Raw genomic sequence first — 22,057 nt, 5'->3', positions numbered from 1 at the left:
TCAAATATATGGAAGAGTAAGGAAAATAAGATAACAGCCTCCTATGTATGTATGAGGATAAACAGATGAGGTTTTGCCACATTTGCCACAAGTCCTTTTTTTTTTCTTAAAGAAAGAACCACTTGAAGCTTCAGTCCATGCCCTCCCCCTCCCCCGTCCCTCTGCCCAGCAGGTAACGGTTCTGCCATAGCTGGTGTTCACAAACACATTTCTTCTGTGCTTTTACCACATGTGTGTATACCCACAACAACAAACAATATACACTGTGTTTAAAAATACCCCAGCTGGTGTCATTATTCATGTTGATGTGTGTAGCTCGAGTTTAAATTGGTTTTACTAATTTATTTATCCATTCTCTGCACAGATCTACTTTCAAAGAACACTTTGTGCTTTTCCCAGCTGTGAGGTAGTAGGCATGTCTTCAATCTCGGAGTCAGATTGTCGTTGAAAACGGCCTAGATCTCAGGGTAGTTTTAAGGATTAAATGAGACGATGTGTGCAAGAGGTTCAGCACGAGGCTTGGGACACACACACGCAAACGCGCATGTGCAGCTTTATAAACACTCATATTAGCAAAATTATATAATTGCTGCAGTTATTTTGCCGGTAAATAAAATAACATGTGAAGTGCCTATCTCAATTACTCTTGAGTCCCTTTTATCTTCCCCGTTTATAATCTCCCAGGTATATTCCTTGCTGTTCTCTGCATTTTGCCATCAGAGGAAGCAGAGGACTGTGAAAAGAATACTGGCTTGCCCATCAGTGCAGGATGAATTAGCAGAGTCTGGGGAACGGGGAAAGGGGCAACTAGTTTCTCTGTGGGCTGCAGGATGGTAGAGGTAGGATGTGAGGGGCACTGCCCATGCTCCTTTTGCAGCTGATTTTAAATTCTGTTTCCTGTGATTTATTCCTCTTGAGGGCCTACTATGTGCCAAGTACTTGCCATATCCTTTATGCACATTATCTTTTGTTCAATGAATGAAAAGTCTCAGTTAATCCTTATATGCTACATTTTGCAGATTAGGACACTTAGGCTAAGAAAAAAAACTTTCTCAATATTTCTGCCTATACTGAAAGAACGTTCCCCATTAGGTCTGCCTGGTTCCAGAATGGAAAAAAAATTCCAGTGCTTCCCACCCCACCAAACAAACCAACCGAGTGAGGAAAAACACTTAAATTAACTAATTTTAATTAGAGTGACTAGAGGAAGTGAGAATATAGGCAAATAAAAGCCATTATGTAACTGTATATGATATTATACCTAAAATATTGGTCCATATTTCAAGGAGACATACCTTAAAAAGCTGAAGTATTGTTTTAGGCTTATTTCATTGGCTCTTGTCTTGAGTATGTACCCAGAAAAGTTTTTCTAGAATAAGTGAGATAGGAAAGGAAGGGGAAAAGTTGAGAGAGAATGAATGGTAATATAATTAATTAGTGGATCTTGACTGGTTTTTCCTTTAGACGTTTAACCCTGGGACTATATTCAAAGAGCACGTCTCTTCAAGGGTCCGAGATATGGGTAGGATGTACCTAGTCAGTGTTGGTGGTGGTCCTTTCACTTGTTTCTTGTTGATGTGTGAAATTATACAAGCAGTTGTGCAGATTTTTGCCCTTGGGAATCCATAAGTGCCCCCTTGAATTAGAAGGATAAGGATGCACCTGTGTCCTCATCTCCCTTGTTTTTGCTAGGGGATTCTCATCGAAACATCATCATGTGGCTGGACCACCGGGCGGTCAGTCAGGTCCACAGGATCAACGAAACCAAGCACAGTGTCCTGCAGTACGTTGGGGGCGTGATGTCCGTGGAAATGCAGGCCCCGAAGCTTCTGTGGCTAAAAGAGGTAAGTGCATAGCGTTGAGGAGCGATTACTCATAATAGCAGAGGATTCCATTTATTGAATCTATTGGTACCAGGCACCCTGCTCATCACGGCTGTTGTATTTGAATTTTGCAGCAAGTCTCAGGAAGGTTGATCCCATTTTATTGATTCGGTTGTGGTTAAGTCATTCTGCTTAACTCAGGCAAGGCACTGAAATAAGTATTTGATGCAGATTATCTCTTTGAATCCTAACGGCAACCCTATAAAGTAGTTTTTTTTCTTTTTCTGTATTTGTAAAAACTAAAGCTAATAGAGATTCGTCAGCTCACCCAAGGTGACTCAATAAGTATGCAGCAGAACCAGGATTTGAACCTAAAAATGACTGAAATTGATTTTCTTAATATCCACTGTTCTATTGAAGTTCAGAGAGGTTAATTACCATTCCAGTTAGAAAGTGGCAGAGCTGGGATTCAAATCTTCTGACTGGAACATTCTTTCTCTACATACTTTTAGCCCCCAATGATTAATCTTTGGCCTTAGTGGCATTTTATGGAATGCCTTTCTCATCTCACCTGAACTTGAGTTTCCATACCCTTTTGTGATAAGGTGATCTCTGGCTAAGGCACTTGCAGGTGGTTCCCATTTCCAGATGTTAGAATCATTTATGAAGTGTGGAGAATGGTGATGTCAGCTTAATGGTTCCCAGTAGAGATGGATGTGTGAGAAAGTTCAAGTCCTCTGGGAATTGCAGGAACTTGAAAACCCCTAGGTGGTCTGGTGAAGAGAGAATCCATCTAATGATAAGACCTGCCGTGATTCATTTACTGGCCCTGAGGTTTCAGGTGGATTGAGTCTTCAATTACTCAGATGTGGGGTTGGGGAGAGTTTAAAGGTGATGAGGAGGTGTCCTTGGATTGCCACCATGGGGCAGAAGGGAGGTAAGTAAAAAGGGCGTCAGTGATCAAGGCAGGCTTGGCTTGTTACTTGTTCAGTATATTGAGCTATTTTGTAAGTTTTAATTTGCAGAAAGACTTCTATATTTGCTAAGAGTTTGAAAACACAGAGTGTTTTAGGAGTTGGGGGTTTTAGGATCCTAATTCTGACTCTGTTTGCATCACACTGTGTGACTTTGGGCAAAGCAATTCTCATCCCCAGGCCTCACTTTTTCCATCTCTAAAGTGAGAGAGTTGGACTGGATCAGTTTGGAAACTTGATACAAAAATATCCTGAAATACAAAGCAGTGTATTGATTTGTATTTGCACTGCCTCCACACTCTGCTATGTGTGCTATAGACTTTAACTGATCTCATCCTAACAACCTCTGCCTGGTAGATGGCATGGGAAACTGAGGCTCAGAGAGAGGGTTATATGACTTTCCCAAACAGACGATACAGCCAGAATTTAAACCTGTGTCTCCTGGTCTCCAAATCCCAGCCCATCCCATTAGTCATGCAGTACTAAAATCCTCTGTGAAGCATACCACTTTGGGAAGGACCAGGAATGAGGGTGGTGATGGTCTTTAAACCGGCCTAAACATGTGCAAAAGAACAAATGGGTTGGCTATGTCACCCTTCTGGACCACAGGTGAGGAATAGCTGTTCTGAATTAAGTGAGGAGGATTGAGCAGGTGGTCATTGGTGCAATACCAGAGCCTCATTGAGCACCTGCTTCATAGCCAGCTCAGGGCTGTATATCCCAGGAGATCTAAATATACCTTTGGTATGAACCTGTCAGGATATTTACCTGTGCACTTGAGATCTAACTGCACTAAATAAAGCCCATAGAAAATAATTAAGTTCTAGATTTGTGTGGCAATGATTCTGACCTAAGACTGACCATCCATCCAGCCATCCATCCATCCATCCATCCATCCATCCATCCATCCATCCATCCATCCATCTAATCAATTCCATTTCAGAATTTTCTGAGTAAGGCTCTAAACAGTGCCTCACTGTGCATTTAACTACCTGAAGGCTGAGCCTCAAATCTGTTTTTCAGACTTTTTCAAATTTTTTTTTTTTGTCTTTTTGGTAAGCATGCCCAGGAATCCTTGCTGAGAGTTCCTTTGGTTTTACTGTGATTACAAATTCAAAATCAAAACAACTTCTAAAATCACGTTTCGTCCCTTCTCCTTAAAGCCTACCAGCATGGCTTACAGCTAGCTCTTCTCAAACTTCAATGTGTAAGTGAATCACCTGGAGAGCTTGTTAAACTGCAGACTCTAACTTAGTAGCCCTGTGGTGGCAGCTAAGAATTTGCATTTCTAACAAGCTCCCAGGTGATGCTGATGTTGCTGGCCTGCAGACTCACAAAACCACTTTCAATGCTAAAGGCTCTACCTTTGTATCCTGAAAAGCATCCGTGTGTGGAGAATCGGGAAACAGTACCTTCTTTTTATTGGGCTTGTGGGAGACTGAGGCACAGGGAAGTACAGTAGCTTGAGCTGCTGTTCAACAGCACATTCGACGTCAGAACATGAGAGTCTGTGCCAAGTGTACTGGGCTGCCATTTGTTTACTCTTCATTCATTCCTTAATTTGCCAAATCTTACCTGAGGTCCTGCTGTGAACCAGCACTGTGGTAGGAACTGGGGACATGGGCACAAAGAGGACTCGGCCTTACCCTCAAGCGGCACAGTGACCACTGGGGACAATGGTGGGGGAGCATAAGGAGAAGAGAGGCATGGAACCAGAGCCAGCAGAAGATACACTGAGCGCCGAGATGCAGGCATATGCAGAGTGCTTTCAGGGAAAATAATTTGCTTCCTGCACGAGCTACTTGAGATGAGCCTCAAGATATGAGTGGAGGTTTTGCATAGTAGAGAAGATAGGAAGGATACAGTATTCTAGAGAGAATGAGGTTCATTATGGTAAGGTGTGTAGGCCCTAGGACAGGAGCCTGGGATGCTTCCCTGAGTGTAGTAGGAAGTGAGACCAGGTAAGTAGCCTGGGCTCAGTTTGTTAAGGGCCTAGTTGGTGAGAGATTAGTGGATGGTTGTTAGGCAAGGGGGAAAGTGTCTTAGACACCTTTGGCAGGGTGAAGAGATTGGATTAGGAATGAGAAAATGTGTGTGTGGGGGAGTAAGAACCAGTTTATTTATTTATGTTTTTATTAGTACATGTGCATTTATTTATTGACCATGCCGTGCGGCTTGTGGGATCTTAGTTCCCCTACCAGGGATGGAACCTGGGCCCCAGCAGCTAAAGCACCAAGTCCTAACCACTGGACCACCAGGGAATTCCCCTAAAACCAGGTTTCTTACTTTCCTCATTATAGCACTTAGTTGGCCTTGCTTTGCCCTTAGGATAAACTCCAAAATTTGTAACCTGGCTCAGAAGATGGTGTATGACGTCATTTTCACCTCCCTCCTCTGCTTACTGTGTGTCTCTCACTTTGCTCACTCTGATCCATCCACAGGGATCCACTCAGAGTGCCTCAAACACACCAGCTCTTTGCCACCTCAGCCTTTTGACTAGGGGTTGGCAAACTAGGGCCATGGGCCAAATCTGGCCTGTTGCCTGTTTTTGGATGTCCTGGGAACTAAGAATGAGTTTTACATTTTCAGATGTTTGAAAAAGAATCAAAAGAAGAGTCATGTTTTGTGACTTGTGAAAATGATAGGAAATTAAAATTTTAGTGGCCATAAATAAAGTTTTATTGGAGCACAGCCATGCTTGTTCGTTTATCTACTGTCTGTGGTGCTTTTGCCCTACAGTGGTAGAACTGAGTATTTGAGATGGAGACTGCATGGCCTGCAAAGCTGAAAATATTTACTCTCTGGACTGTTAGAGAAAAAGTTTGCTTACCTCTGGTCTTAATGATGCTCTGATGCTGTGCCTTCTGCTTGAATATTCTTCCCTCTTCTCACCATTGATTCTAACTCATCACGTAGGTCTCAGCTTTATTGTCACATCCTTAAAAAAGCCTTTCCTGACCCTCAAATAAATCAGAGGTCTCTTGTCATCGTACTCTTAATTTTACGTCATTGTATCTTTCATAAATTGTAATGACACGTCAATTTGTATGATGATTTGTATAAAAGCTCACCCCCTCCAACCATAGTAATCCACAGGAGGATGGAGATGATATCCATTTTGTTCCTTGTTGTGTCCCTATCCCTAATTAAATGCCTGGCAGATAGTAGGTACTCAGTAAATATTGTTTGAATGATTTGAGTGGGCCAATGAGGAGCTAGTGCAGTTTTCCAGGTGAGAAGTGATGAGACCTGAATTAGGCACTGTGGGATGGAGAGGAGATGGGTTCCAGAAATCATTAGGGATTAATGTCAGCAGGATATTGGGGCTGATTGGCCATAAGGGGCGAGCTAGGTGGAGGAGTCAGCTCACCGCTTATCTCGGTATTGCTGTCATTCATGTGCTCCTTGTCCTTAGCCTGGAATCAGATGTCAGAGGGAGTTGGGCAGAATGTGGAGTTCAGACTTCTCAGAAGACAGAAGTGGTATACTAGGACCACCGTACCTTTTGGGCAAAGCCTTTACTCGGGTCCTAGTTCTGCAATATGGAATTTTAATCATGTCCTTTGCATATAAGGTTTGTGTGTTTTAGGTTGACGTACGTCTCCTTAATAAGAATTGTCAGATAAAAGGAAAAATGCCATTTGATTTTTTCATAACCCCCAGCAGTCTGGCTTCTCCATTTGGTCTCAATGATTCTGACTCTCATCTTAATGAAGGCCAAATGTAAATTAAGTTCTCTCAGGCTGGAACAGCTGGAGTCTCCTATCTTTATAAACATGAAACATTGTAGGGTAACAAGGTGCAGGCTGAGGAAGGTCAAGCAAGTTAACAGGCTGATGCCGATCCTGACAGCTCAGTGTTAATGGAAGATAATTATCTGGCTTGTAGCGGATGCATGGAGATATTCCAGTCCGTCTTTTAACTCATTTCCTCTTTTTGCTATTGTCAGCAGAACAGAAAACTAATCATTTTATAGTTTGCAATTTTCATTGTTCATTCCAAAGGTCTAGAAGCAGCTGGCTGGAATGTCAGAGGATTTTGTTGATGGGTTTAGAAAATATATCTGCCCCTTTCATCTCCCCAGTCCATGCCCTTCTGCTTCTGTTGCCCTGATAACATATTGGGAAAATGAGTAAATGATTCTCTGATTGGCTCTAAAGTGCTTTATCCTGTGTATGTAGATTCTTGGGAGGAACCTGGGAGTTTGGATAGCCAGAGGGGTGGTTTGATAACTTCCTGCTAGCTGTGGAAGGTGCTAGCACACTTAGCATTGGATGCTTTGCAGTAGGAACTCTTGAAAAGAAAACTCTGTTAGACTTCAGGAAAGCCTGGTCCTTGTCCCTTCTGTACAGTAAGAGACTGGCATAGTAAGGGCCTCGACTGGCCTTATCCTTTCATTCTTCTTGATGATATAGTAACAATTATTCTCTTCTCTTTAGGTTTCTCATCTTGAAACTTTATGAAAGATAAACAATGTCAGTTTCTTTCTTGGAAACGCACCATTTCTTTTTTTTTTTTTTTTTTTGTGGTACACGGGCCTCTCACTGTTGTGGCCTCTCCCGTTGCGGAGCACAGGCTCCGGACGCGCAGGCTCAGCGGCCATGGCTCACGGGCCCAGCCGCTCCGCAGCATGTGGGATCCTCCCGGACCGAGACACGAACCCGTGTCCCTTGCATCGGCAGGCGGACTCTCAACCACTGCGCCACCAGGGAAGCCCACCATTTCTTTTTGGATGGCAGTTTGGTGGAAACTATAGTCTTTTTCTGTTAGTTACTCTGGCTTTACATTTTGTGCATAGGTCTGATATTATTTACCTACATTCGTCAGATCTTAGCAGTACAGCTCATACAAGATTGGAGCTCTGGGAGATAGAACACAGTTCTGTAACAACAGAAAAAGTACAGGATTTGAAGCCAAACACACTTGCATTTAAATCTTTCTCCACCATTTACCGATTTTGCAACCTTAGGCTAAGTCAGCATCTCTGAGTTTCAGCATGCTGAGCTGTCAAATGATGATAATAATATCAGCTTTGTGGAATTATTATAATTTAGTCAGATATTTGTAAAATATCTTATTCAAAGAGTAGTCTAATTCTCACTTCCACTGTGCATAAAAATGTTTGTCTCTACTGATGGGCATGTCAATAACATTCTAGCACCAATCGAGAGAATTTTAAACACTAGAATATCTTATTTTAAGTAGCTGAGTGTAATGAGTGGTATGCTTTTCCTGTTTGAATAATAGCTATGGAAACCACCTAAAAATGACCACAGAGTTGTCAGAGACAATCATAGAAAATAGTAGAAGAGTATAAAGCATATTTTCAGAGTCATTCATTTATTTGAATCATCCACATCCTATGTGTAATACCTATACCAGAAAGCAGCCAGCTTTGAATTGCAAAGCTGATTGACTTACTGAATACCTTCTACTTGTTTCCCCTAAAATTCACCAGTGCCTCCAGCCCCAGAATTATTTTATTCCACAATGATTATTTAATCTTTACACTAGTCTTGTGGAGTAGATATTATCTCTTTTTATAAATGAGGAAACTGAGGCTCAAAAATGTTAAATGTCTTACTCCTCGTCTCGTATCATGCAAGCATACGTACATCAAGAACCATACAAACAGCTCCATCCCCCATCCCCCTCCTGTGGAGACCTGTGCACTTCACTGTGGGAACCCAGAGGTGGTCTCTGTCTTCACAAAATTACAGCCTTTTAAAAATTAAAAACACACACACACACGTATATGTATATGTATTTATTTATTTGGCTGAGCCGGGTCTTTGTTGCGGCATGCAGGATCTTTTAGTTTTGGCACATGGGATCTTTAGTTGCGGCATGGAAGTCTTAGTTGTGGCATGTGAAATCTAGTTCCCTGACCAGGGATCAAACCCGGGCCCCCTGAATTGGGAGTGCGGAGCCTTAGCCACTGGACCACCAGGGAAGTCCCCAAAATTACAGCCTTTTTGGACTAAGCAATAACAACAGAATAAGGAATTAGATGAAAACAGTAGCTAAAATGTATACAGTGCTTATTATATACGTAGTACTTGTCTAAGCATTTCGTCCATGTTAAACTCATCTAATCCTCACAACCACCCTATGAAGTCAAGTCTCATATTTTACAGATGACAAAACAGACTCAGAGATGTTAAGCAATTTGCCTAAGGTTATTCAGCTAATAAATGGCAAGGCTGGGGTTTGAACCTTGGCATTTCAGACCCATAGACTCATTTCAGAGCCATTTCACTCTACTACCTCTTCAAGTGTTTGTCTTGCAGGGTTTGAATAATCTAGTTCAGGGAAAAAACTTGGAAGTAATGACTTCAGGAGAATCTGAGGCTGGGAACAATGGGTGGCAGGTTCGTTTTTTTCATTTAAAAAGTCTTGGCTGAGTGTCTCCTATATGATGGGCACTGAGGTTGCAAGGTGAGCAAGACAGATGAGGGCCCTGGGTAGCCTTCTGGGAACTTAGATTCTAGCATAGAGCAGCAGAAAAGAGACACGGAGACAAATACATAGGCAAAGTGATTTTGTTTTCTGGAAAATGCTGTGAAGGAGAATGGCAGATGAACAGATTTGGCATAGCTAGTGTGTTCTCTTGGGAGGTTTTGGTTGACAAGAATGATGAGACTTTCAGGAAGAAGGAGCAGCAGATTCAATGAGAGGAGGAAAGCACCTGAGAGATCAGCATAGGAGGTCAGCAGGGCTGGCCAGGTATGAGCAAGGCAGGGAGTGGCAGGAGGTGGGTAAGAGAAGTGACCAGGGGCCAGATCCTGCACAGCCTTGAGGCCGTGGACAGGAATTTCGATTTTATTCTAAGACAGTGAGATATGGTTGATGGATTTTAAACATGCGTGTGACATGATCTGTTTTATGACTTCAAAAAGATCCTTCTGGCATATGTACTGGGTAGATAATAAATATTTGTATAGGAACAACAAAGTTTACACTATAATGTGAAAGGGAAAAAAGTTATGAGGCTGTGCAGTCTTATAAATGCATTTGTCTTAAGAGACTTACAGTATAGAAAAAAAATGGCTGTATATTACAAAAAACAATAATGAGACACTATCCGTGGTTGGTATAGTTTGCTAATGTTACAGCACAAAGATCATGCTTTCATTACTTCTTTGTACTTTTCCATTAAAAAGTAATCTTATAGTCCTAGCTAACCTTTCTGGTTGACAACACTTCGTTATTTAGCATGGGATTTTTTTTTTTCTTCTTGGGATTATTTTCCTAAACCATCTGCACTGTATGAGGGACTTTACATTCAGTATTTCCTCTAAGCCCCTCAGTGACACAATATTATTATCCCATTTTACAGATGAGGAAAACAAGACCCAGAGGGCTTAAGTAGCTTGCTTCCCCAAAGCTATGCAATAAGTGGTAGAACCAGGATCCTCACCAAGTCCAGCCCTCCTCCAGCCCCTGGGCTATATCCGTTGGCCCTCACTGCCCTGTTGCTCATTTCAGCTCATGTGTAGGGTTACAGGCTGGCAGCCCACAAGCTGAATCTGGTCCCCAGATGGGTTTTGGTGGACCCACCCTGTGCTTGAAAAAAAAATTCTTTTTTGAATTAGTGTCCAACATTTAAAAACTAAGAAATTTCACATAAAAATCCAGATTTTTCTGCTTCTCTAGAAAAAATAACAAAAGGATTTAGCAGTCCTGGGTTCCCATTCCCATGTGGAAGGAACTGGCCAGAGTTGTGCAGGAGCTGCCCCTCGAGAAGGGGCGAGTGTCCTTCATTTCACAGTGGTCCCCACCCAGCCTGCCTCACCATTTCCTTTTCCAGCAACTACCCGTCTAGGCACTTGGATTTGAGACCCAGACTGCGGGAATTTGTTCAAGGAATCCATCATTACTTTTCCTATAACAAAATGCTTAGAGAAATGGAAAGACTTTCCAGTTGGGGAATTTCTTGGTCAGTGGATCTAAGGATACCATACTCATGTTCTCTTACACCTCTGGGTCTTTGCTGAGGTCTTCCTTCTGCCTGGCAAACTTAAAATCATTTCTTTTCACTTGGGGAAACTTATACTAATTCTTCAAACTCCAGGAAGCCTTCCTTGACTTTCTCTATGTTGATTGGGGTCCTGCCCTCTGTCCGCTATGGCATCCTCCCCTTACCTCTACCCTGGAATTCATTAAACTATATTGCACCTCACTTATCTCCATGTCCCTGGTGTCTAGGGCATTGCTTAGCATCTCACACTGATAACTCAGTACATATTTTAATGGATGGATGCATGAACTTATCAAATCATTTATCATGCCATTTTTGATTGCTGGGTTTTGTCTGTCCAGATAGTTCCATTCCAAAGTAAAGATCCACTGCAAGTTGAGTGTACTTTCATTTTCTCTTCCCTGTTGTGGAAAAGGAAGTTTGGAGTATTACTACTCCTTTCTACCCCAGAGCCATCCCTTGGCTGCAGTCTGTTACCTTGAGTCACTGCTTATTTTGTGAGATTGATGCAGTAACTCCTCTGGGCCTCTCTTCTGTGTCTTTGTGCTCTGAGGGGACTAACCCCTTTATGTTGCTCCCTTCACCCCCAAGAAAATCCAAGACACATCAACTGAATCAGACAAGCTCTCTTTAGAATGTTTATACTAGGGCCGTTTTACATTTGGACCAGATTCCTCCCAGCCTTTGAGCACTGCGGACGGTACTGTCAGCTGATGTTAGGGCATCTGTTGTGAATTTTCTCTCCAGGGTGGTCTTCCCATAAACTGGGCTCGTAACTAAAATATATGGAGTGTTGAGGCTGATGGCCTGCCTTCATTTACCTGGACAGTGAATCCTTTCCTTATCCCTGCATTTGCATATTTGATTTATGCCAAATATATGCTGTATTCTTTTACTTTTATAGTCCAACAGAGTAATTTAAAAAAGCAGGCCAAAATTTTAAAAAAAAAGAAGGACTTGGCCTGATACCTAATAACATTTAATAAATGTCAGCTATTGTTATGATACTTTATTTTGTATTTTACTTTATAACTTCTGTGACTTGGACATATGTTTTCTTTATTTGATTGGTGACATGGCCTTGCAAGTTAAACGTTACTATTTGTTACATTTTATAGATAAATATAGTAAGCCTCAAAGAGATGCAGTGACTTGTCCACAGGTATCAGGCTTGGGTCTTTATGAAGGTCCTTTTGGATCTAAATCCTGTCTTGTTTTTCTCGTTTGTTTTTTTTTCTGCTGCACCATGTTCCTTCCTCATCTGGTTTGGTGGATTCTTGGCTCCGTAAGAGGAGGGACCAAACCTTTCTCTCCATACCTGACTATTGTCTTCCCCGACCCAAACACAGTGCTTGTCATTGAAAAAATATTCAATAAATATTTGCTAAATGAATTCTTGTTTCCTGGTCCTTTCCAGACTTACGGCTGTAATAGCATAGTCCACGTGCCCAGCTTCCTTGCTGCCAGCCTTGTCCGACCACTGTGTAGGGGTGTCAGCTACATCTAGGAATTTACAGTATAACCAGAGAAGAGAGAGAAAGATTGCTAAGTTTGGCTGGCCTTATGCTCACATGGTATGATTCGATGTAAAACAAAAAATGAAGAAAATTCTTTCCTCACAGTGGTTAAAATGGAGGTCACATCTATTGGAGGAAAATACTGTCTTTAGAAAAGACACTAAAATATACAGTGCAGTTAATGTGTGTTGTGATACAAGAACTCATTAGCATGATCAGCTGCACTAAGGTGGACTGTTAGCTTGGAAATCTGGGGGCCCAGGATAGGTGGATGTTAACTGGGGAAAGGGAGGAGGGAGGCCAGAAGTCTGACAAGATGCAAGTCACAGCATTCTTCTGGAGGGGTAAGTAAATCTCATTTCTCTGAACATATGGGTTGGTTTTATTCTTTTTTTTTTTTTGGTTCTATTGTCTTCAAAATGAGAATAACTGTGCTGCTATTGTAGGGATATATTCATTTAATCAGTGAAACAAACATTCGTCTAGTAACTGCTATGAGGAAGGCGTTGTACCTGGTGATGGGGAGACAAGGCGGAAGCCAAGAGTATCCTTTAATCTCAAGGGGCTCCCAAGTCTAGGACCAAATGTAAGAGGCTGTGAAAGCCATTTTTTCCCCACATTTTATTATCAGAATTGTCAAACATACAGAAAAGTTGAAAGAATTTTATAGTGAACACTTAGAACCATCACCTAGATTCTGCCATTAACATTTTACTGTACTTGGTTTATCACATATATATCCATCTGTATGTCCTTCTATCCATCCAATCAATCCACCTTAAGTTTTTGGAGTAAGTTGAGATATTGTTACCCTTGTGAAAGCAGTTTGAAATAATATCTTTCCGAGATACTTACTAAATTCTATTTAAGATATTGACTCTGTTTGATTGCTGTCTACAAACATCATCAACACCTGCACTAGAATTTATTAACTATCTGCTGAATTTATTAACTATCTATCTATCTACCTTTTAACTCTGCTATCTTGCTTAATTCTTTTGAAAATCCTGTGAGGTAGATGTTAGCACTTACTTCACAGATAAAGAAGATGAGGATGGAGGGAGTTAGATGGATTACTACCTACTGGCTGTTACTTCTGGCAGTGTTGGGATGCAAAAACCTGGGTTTTCTAACTCTAGGAAATGAATTTAAGGAGTCAAAAGTTAGCTGGTCAACTCCAGTCTTTATCAGGGGCAAGGTGCCCCGGTCTGTCCTACAGATGAGATACCTGGTTCTCTTAGTTTAAATTTCAGATCCCAGATACCACATTTGTTTGGCTTAAATTTTGAAGATAAATATGAACTCTAGAATAAAAAAGTTACCTAAGTTAGACTCACAGTTAAAGAATCACGCTTGAGACCGGGTGAGGTCTAAGATTCCCTCCACTACACAAACTCCAACCCATTTCTATTTTGTCTGTGTTCCAGCACAGGGGTCTCCAACCCCCAGGCCGTATACTGGTACCTGTCTGCGGCCTGTTAGGAACTGGACTGCACGGCAGGTGGTGAGCGGTGGGCTGGCAAGTGAAGTTTCATCTGCCGCTCCCCATCGCTTGCATTGCCGCCTGAACCATCCTCCTCCCCGCCCTCGGTCCGTGGAAAAATTGTCTTCCACAAAACTGGTCCCTGGTGCCAGAAAGGTTGGGGACCGCTGCTCCAGCACGTTAGAGTTACCTCCCAAAGAGCTGGCCTCTTCCTCCTCTTTGCATTTACCTCCTCCTGAAACATCTGCAGTTGGAAAAAATGAATAAATGATCCAACTAGTTCCTTAGCTCTTCTGAACCCCAAGGTCCTGGCAGTACTTCTGCAGCTAAGACCTCACTGGAGGCCAGTCTCTGTGCATGAAGCTGTGTCCACTCTGCTGGTTGAATGACAAAGGGACTCAGGGATCCCCATCAAAGCCTACATCTCTCTGAATCCTTCCTGTATGGAGAGGCTGTGGATTAGGTGAAACTTGGGAGTGACCTCAGTAGTAAAAGGAAGTCTGATCTCAGCTCTACAGCCTCATCAGTACCCCTACCCACACCCTCTCAAAAAGCTGCTTTAGTCTGGCTTCCAGGCTGTGTCATCTCAAGAGTCAGTGTCTTCTGGCTCAAAAATGCAAGACTAGGGAGTGTTCGGAGGGGATTAGAAGCTGCCTGGCTAAGTGGCTCTGCCCCCTCTGGCCTCTGTCTCTCATTCGGGCTTCGCTTAAGGGTCTGAACTGTGGCACAGGTAAATGTTTCCTTCTAGTAATGCTGCATGTGCAGAGTATTAGAGCTTGCCCAAGGAAAGCAAAGCAAGCTACCAGGACGTAAGATCTTTTTACCAATTAATTATTCAGAATATTATTAATAATAAGGGTTTCATCTTCTCTAGTATTATTTGTATTATTCACCACTGATTAGTGAAAATGACCAGTCATGGATGAGCACCAGTTCAGGGACTGGCATTTGGGAGCAGCCGTAACTCCTGAAGTTCTCTTTCGGTGCTGGCATTCTGTGAGCCTAAGATAGAGGAGAGAATCAGGACCAGAGTGAAACCTACTGCAGTTGTCTTGGCATGAGGCCGTGTGGTCTGGCTTTGACCGGGGGTCAGAGACCAGACCGTGGACCTGAGAAAGGGAGTGAGTCACTGTGCAAGTATTTATGAAGCACCGCCCATGTGCTGGGAAGCAGCAGCCAGGCAGCAGTGAAGGAGTATTGGGTTTGGAGTTCAAGTGGCCGAGGTTTCACACCAGGTTGTTCACTTAACTGTCTGCATGATCTTGGGCAATTCATTTCACTTAGGCGCCTTAGTTTCCTGTTCATGAAATGGTATTGACAACAATATTTTGTATCAGAAGTTATTTGGTAAGTTGTAGGGTGCTGGTGGTAGGGATGTATTTTCAGGTGATGATTAGGACAGAAGTTGATTTCTGGGAAAAAGGTTAGTGAGGTCTATTTTTCATATACTTAACTCTAGATGCAGTTAAGAGAGCTAAGAGTGAAGGGGAAAATCCACATGGTCTGAGGGTAGGCCCTTTTTTTTTTTTTTAACCGTGCTTAATCTTGATGGACAACTTGGGGAGTAGGTAGTAGTATTTGTGTTTGAGCTTGAAACAGGCTAGGAGTGAGTGCTAGAGCAGGGCATCTAACTCAAATCTAACTCAAGCCTGTGCCCTTTCCACAGCAGCTCACAGGCCCAGGGTTGTGGAGAGTGGAGGAATCAGGGGGAGAGTAAATCCATCCTCTGATGCCCCAAGTGACTGTTTACAGAGCAGTTTCACTTGCACTGTTATTAGTAGCTTATGGGGCACTGTCTTCAGTAACCAGCATTCTCAGGATGATGGCTGTAAGAGGAGAGGTCTTTAGACCTCAGAAGAGGTCTAAAAATACTATCATGATACCCATCGGTTCCTGCCAGAGTTGACCGAGGACATTCATTCATTCAGCAAATATTTATTGAAAATTTATTTTATTTCAAGTACTTGGTTAAATGCTGGGAGTATAGCAGTAAACCAGAGTCCCTGTCCTCAAGCAGCTCATATTCTAGAAGAGGGACAGAAATAAAGGCACAGTGCTCTGTAGGTAGGATGGAAATTCAGTTCCTTATGGAAATATGCCCGGGTTGGGGGAGAGGAGCCAGGAGGAGGTGACATGTAGGTTGGGGGCTAATGGAGGTAAGCACTCAGTGGGGTGGATGGACTGGCGTGGGAAGAGGTCTGGCAGTCCGAGGAAAGGAGGCCTCCGTGGGGCTGCAGAGAGAGCATGGTGCGAGCCTAGAATGTGAGAAAGCAGTTCTAGCTCGGTCTAAAGGCACCTTTGGAGGCCCTTTTGCGTATTCAGTACCATTCATTATGGGAATTTCCTTTTTGGACATCATGGGATGGAGCCCTAGCCCCAGGCATAGAAAAGCCAGAAGCTTCTGTCGCCCCTGTTCTGACCATCGCACCTCAGGGCCTGGATCTGAGAACCCAGTGATGACAGGCTTGGCGTGCTTCTGTGGCGGCAGTGTCCTCCCTGGGCCCAAGGAGAAGCCCTCCTCATTTCAGTCCTCTCAGGACCAGACTAGACAATGTCCCGGAGCGCAAGGCAGAGAATGAACCCCTCTTGTCCAGGAGGGTGGGACGGAACCCCGGGCGGGGCCTCCTCCTTCTCTTTGGTGGGCGTGTGACTCAGAGGTGGTGACATCAGCCATGACTTCATTCACCCAGAGGAGAGGCTGGCTGCAGACCGCGAGAGGGGCTCTGCCTTCTGCCCTTCCTTCTCCACGTTATGTCTCATTGTCGGGACGTTGTCATGGTCCTGCTCTTGTTTTCCACACGTCTTTTTCATTTCTTTCTTTTTCTGTCATTCTCACTTTATTCCCTTCTCATGTTTAAACTATTCTTTCTCTTCACCCCATCTTCCCTTTCTCTCTCTCTTCATCTTTTGCTTTTGTCTTTTTCTTCTCATTCCTTCGCCACTTCTCTCTTCCACTTAATCTTTGTTTCATTTTCTTTCTCGCTCATCTTCTCTTTTGCCTCCCTTTTCCTTTCTTTCTTCCTCTTCCTCTGTTCTGTCTCTTTCTTCCATGTCAGAAATATGTATGGAAACTGGTCCTCCTGCCTTCCACCTCTTCTCCCCTCCAGATTTCCCACCATGTTTTTTTCTGTCCTAACCTTCCTAAAACTGGAGTAACAAATCACCCCCTGCTCAGACCTCAAGGTCCCCCCATTCTCTTGTGGCCTGTCTAATGAATTCAGATTTGCTTCCTACTCCACTTCAGTGCACATCTCTCAGGCTGACATTCTCAGGGCTCCTTTTCCATGGCCAGGGATGCAGGTGCTGCTTCTTCCTGCACTTTTGTTCAGGCCCGTTGCCCCAGCTGGACTGCCCTCCATCCCATCTTCCTTAGTCTTTGCCTTCCCTCCACAGCGAAGTCAGACACTACCTCCCAAGTAATACGTTTCTTCTGCTGCCTGCCCACAACAGTGCCTTTCTTTCATGACCATGCAGCATCCGTAGTTTATAAATCAGATATTTTCAAACTTGAATTATTCTGTGCTGCTTCTGTATCATGGCTGGGTGTTTCCTATGCAGACTCTTTGCTATACCTCACCAGTAAGCAACCTGAGGATTAGGACCAGTATATTCCTGCCTTTCACCTATGGTTACCTTCACATGTAGCACACACCTGGCCACAAACCAGGACTGATAGACAAATTATTGCATGGTCAATAAGTATTGCATTTAAGAAATAGTTATTTCATGTTAACTGTAGGGCTACAGGTGAGTTAATTATGGTCCTTCCTTAAAAGGACCTAAGAGTCTAATAGGGAAGATGGATAGGCCCCATATAATTTGAGAAGAGTAAGGATTGTGGGGGAAACTAACATTTACTGGGGATGTGCCAGGATGAGCGTTGTAACATGCATAACCTCACTGAATTGAATCATACTATCAATATAATGAGTTAAACACTGCTGTCAGTGAACAAAGGGAAACCCAGAGATATTAGGTGACTACTGGCCAGGAGTAAAGTAATTACCAAGTAGGAGAACCAAGGTGTTATTTTTTTTTTTAATTTTATTATTTTTTAAAACTTATTTGCTTTACAATTTTGGGTTAATTTCTGCTGTACTGCATAGTGATTCAGTTATACACACACACACACACACATTCTTTTTCGTATTATTTTCCATTATGGTTTATCACAGGATATTGAATATAGTTCCCGGTGCTATACAGTAGGATCTTGTTTATCCATTCTCTATATGATAGTTTGCCTCTGCTAATCCCAAACTCCCAGTCTATCCCTCTTTCACCCCCTCTCTTTTGGCAACCACAAGTCTGTTTTCTGTGTCTGTGAGTCTGTTTGTTTTGTAGATAAGCTCATTTGTGTCATATTTTAGATCCACATATAAGTGATATCATATGGTATTTGTCATTCTTTGACTTACTTCACTTAGTATGATAATCTCTAGGTCCATCCATGTTGCTGCAAATGGCATCATTTCATTTTTTTATGGCTGAGTAATATTCTATTGTATATGTGTACCACATCTTCTATACCACATCTTCTTTATCCATTCATCTTTTGATGGACATTTAGGTTGTTTCCATGTCTTGGCTATTGTGAATAGTGCTGCTGGGAACATAGGGGTGCAGGTATCTTTTTGTTTTTTGTTTGTTTGTTTTTTCTCTCCAAGCAGGTATAATGCTCATGATAAAAGCAGTAAAATCATCACAAACACACCTTGGAAACATTATGCTAAGTGAAAGAAGCTGGTCACGAAAATACCACTTTTTCCATTTACGTGAAATGTCCAGAATAGGCAGATCCGTAGAGATAGAAAGATGAGTAGATTAAGGACTGTGGGGTCAGGGGAAATGAGGAACATCTTTCTTCTAAGGTGATGAGTATGTACTAAAATCATGGTGATGGTTGCACAACTTGGAGAATATACTAAAAACCATTTAATTGTACATTTTAAATGGATAAAATGTATGACGTGAATTATAGTTTCATTCGGATGTATGACCAGGAGTGGGATTGTTGGATCACATGGTAACTGTATTTTTAGTTTTTTTAAGGAACCTCCATACTGTTTTCCATAGTGGCTGTACCAGTTTACATTCCCACCAACAGTATAGGAGGGTTCCCTTAGGAGAACCAAGGTTTGAACTGAAGTGTGTCAGTCTCCAAAGCCCCAGCTCCTTCCTGAAGTTGGAAACGTGGCGGGACTGACATTCTAACTAATAAGAACAATCATTTAAGACGTGCTCACTCTGAGCCAGCTGGTGTTCTGCACACTTCACATACACTTGCTCGTTGTTCTCTCAACAGCTCTGTGGTGAAGATGGTACTGTTGTCCTCTGTAATTCTCATAGGACAGAGAAGTAGAAGTGAAGAGTAGTTCAGTTGCTTTCTGAAGGTCACACAGCTGTGACGTATTAGAGCCAGGATATGCACCCTTGCGGTCTGGCTCTGGAGAAGAGGCAGTGGAGTGTGCAAAGGCACCTCCATGTAGAGTAGCACGTTGTGTTACTAGAACTACCATTGCATCAGTCAGTTTGAGGAATCGGACAGGGGAGAGGAGGGGTGCTGAAACGCAAAGGTGTTGAGAGGTGAGGCTAAATGGAAGCCTGGAGCCATCACAAAAACCTTACAGTGTTCAGTGCCCTATAGAAGGACCCGTCACAAAAGATGCAGAAGTGTTCCTTAGAAAGGGATGTTTTCTGTGACATTGGACTGTTACACATCCATCATACGCAAGGGTTTATGAAGTTCTGCTCTTCTACTAGTTGAGTAGTGAAGGGATTTCTCAGTCGTGGACCTTGTCTGTGCCCTGCAGGAAATGACAGTGGTATAAATAAAGAAGGAGATATATATACACATATATACATATCCAGATGAGCCCCCGAGAAATGCCAAATGGAACCGTAAAGTACACCCATTCTTTATGTGTTGGGGGTAAGCAAAGTTTGGGTTGAAGGAAATTGGGGAAAGAAAGAAGAGGGCCACCACTGGGAGCCAGCCTGGACTGGACACCAGGTTGTCCTCAGATGTCCCAGAGCACTCGACATTTGATGGAGCGCTTTTCCCACCTCAGCCCCCTCTCCAGTACGCTTGGAAGCCATTCAGCCTGGTGCTGCACTGACGCAGGAGTTCCAGCCAGGAAGTGAATGAATCCATTTTCCAATTAAAATGAAACTTCTCCAAGGGACCTGCTCACCCTAAGAAGAGAAATTTATCTTCCTGGCAGTCTGGCTTGGCTAGGATATGTCTCTGCCCCTAAGACAGATGGTGAAAAGCCATTAACTTGAATGAGAAAAGAGAAACTGGGACAGTCCTTATTCACAACCTCATTCACTTATCCATTCATTTCTTACTTCCATTTACATAAACTCCTGTTCAGCTTGCACATCTCTGCTCATTCATTTATTTGTTCATTCACCTAATGTTATTCCTTGTCTATAGATCAGATACAGTGCGAGGTCCTAGGAACAGCGAGACTGAACAAAAACACAGTCCCTGACTCTTAGAGATTTCAGTTTAGGGAGAGAGATAAACATGTGAACAGATGATGGGAAGGGCTATGATGGGGATATTCACTGAGTATTATGGGGGCATAGCACAGAACACCCTACCCAGCTTAGGGGAATCAGAGAAGATGTCATGGAGTGCGTAACACTTGAGTCCTAAATGATGAGCACATGTTGGCCAAGTGAGGGAGGGAGGGTATCCAGATAAGGAACACTATGAATAAAGATGTAATGGTGAGAAAAAGGACAATGTATGTGATTTTAGTGCAGTATCTCAGATCTATCAGAGACGAAGCTGGCAAGTAAGACATGGTTTGTACATGCCACGTTAATAAATTTAATCTTTAACTCCAAAGGTAGTAGAAAACTTTGAAGGGTGCAAAGGGTACTACATTGAAAGCTCCCTGTGGGTGGGGCTGTGTCTATTGTTTGCTCTCATTTCCCTTGCACTGAGCACAGTACCTGACATGTAGAGGATACCAAATAAATAATGAAGGAATGAATGAATGATTTATATAGTCAAATATTCATTTTACATAGGCCATTACATTCTAACTGGCTGTGTAGAGGGAGGGAATTGAGGGGGTTAAAATTTGAAAGAGGCTGTATCAGTTAGGGTAGTGACAGGCCACCTCAACACTTGATGGAGTAAAAAAGCAACCATTTATTTACCTTGTAATTACGCAGGTTACTGATTAGGGATGAGCTAAGCTAAATGGATTTTCTTGTCTCTGCTGAATGTGTTCAGGAGTCTCCGGAGGGCTGCTGGGTTTCCTGATCTTAGCTCTATTCGGCTCTCTTGAATGTGTGGAGCCTTGGCCGGGACGGTTGGTTTTTGCTCCACGTGTCCTCTCATCCTCCAGCAGGTCAGCCTGAGCTGCCTCACGTGGCAGCTCTACATTCCAAGAAGACACGAGCAAGGTCTTCAAGAGCTCAGTTCAGAAGTAGCACAGTGGTGTTTCTGCTTCATTGCATTGGTCAAGCCAGGTCCTAAGCCCAGCCCCAATTCAAGTGGTGGAGAAACAGATTCACCTCTTTTTTTTTTAATTGAAGTATAGTTGATTTACAATGTTGTGTTAAATTCTGCTGTACAGCAAAGTGATTCGGTTATACATATATATATATATATATATATATACACCATTCTTTTTTAATATTCTTTTCCATTATGGTTTATCATAGGATATTGAATATAGTTCTCGTGCTATACAGTAGGACCTTGTTGTTTATCCATTCTGTATATAATAGTTTGCATCCGCCAACCCCAAACTCCCACTCCAGCCCTCCTTCAGCCCCCTCCCCCTTTGGCAACCACAAGTCTGTTCTCTATGTCTGTGAGTCTGTTTCTGTTTTATAGATAGGTTCATTTGTGTTGTATTTTAGTTTCCACATATAAGTGATATTATATGTTATTAGTCTTTCTCTTTCCGACTTACTTCACTTAGTATGATAATCTCTAGTTGCATCCATGTTGCTGCAAATGGCATTATTTATTCTTTTTTTTAAGGCTGAGTAGTATTCCATTGTATATGTGTACCACATCTTCTTTATCCATTCATCTGTCGATGAATATTTAGGTTGCTTGCCATGTCTTGGCTGTTGTGAATAGAGCTGTTATGAACATAGGGGTGCATGTATCTTTTTGAATTATAGTTTTTTCTGGATATATGCCCAGGAGTGGGATTGCTGGATCATATGGTAATTCTATTTTTAGTTTTCTGAGGAACCTCCATACTGTTTTCCATAGTGGGTGCACCAACTTGCATTCTTACCAA

At 42.6% G+C, this 22,057-nt stretch overlaps 1 protein-coding gene across 13 annotated transcripts in view; it reads left to right on the top strand.

Annotated features, from left to right (window-relative positions):
* The window catches only part of FGGY (FGGY carbohydrate kinase domain containing), a 455,489-nt gene that overhangs the window by 36,756 nt on the left and 396,676 nt on the right, over positions 1-22,057 (top strand). For 11 of the 13 annotated variants that reach the window (XM_027108362.1, XM_027108360.1, XM_027108363.1 and 8 more), the window contains one exon: positions 1,693-1,844. The exons of the other annotated variants lie outside the window; for them this stretch is intronic. In XM_027108362.1, the coding sequence (XP_026964163.1) occupies positions 1,693-1,844 (152 nt within the window). The remainder of the gene's footprint in view (positions 1-1,692; positions 1,845-22,057) is intronic. 13 annotated transcript variants of the gene reach the window in all.

Source organism: Aethalodelphis obliquidens, unplaced genomic scaffold (genome assembly GCF_003676395.1).
Source record: "Aethalodelphis obliquidens isolate GAN/ISIS:26980383/991018 unplaced genomic scaffold, ASM367639v1 scaffold9, whole genome shotgun sequence".
In the NCBI taxonomy this organism is placed as follows: domain Eukaryota; kingdom Metazoa; phylum Chordata; class Mammalia; order Artiodactyla; family Delphinidae; genus Aethalodelphis; species Aethalodelphis obliquidens.
The sequence above is the reverse complement of the archived record's forward strand: the minus strand, read 5'-3'. Positions and strand labels throughout refer to the sequence as shown.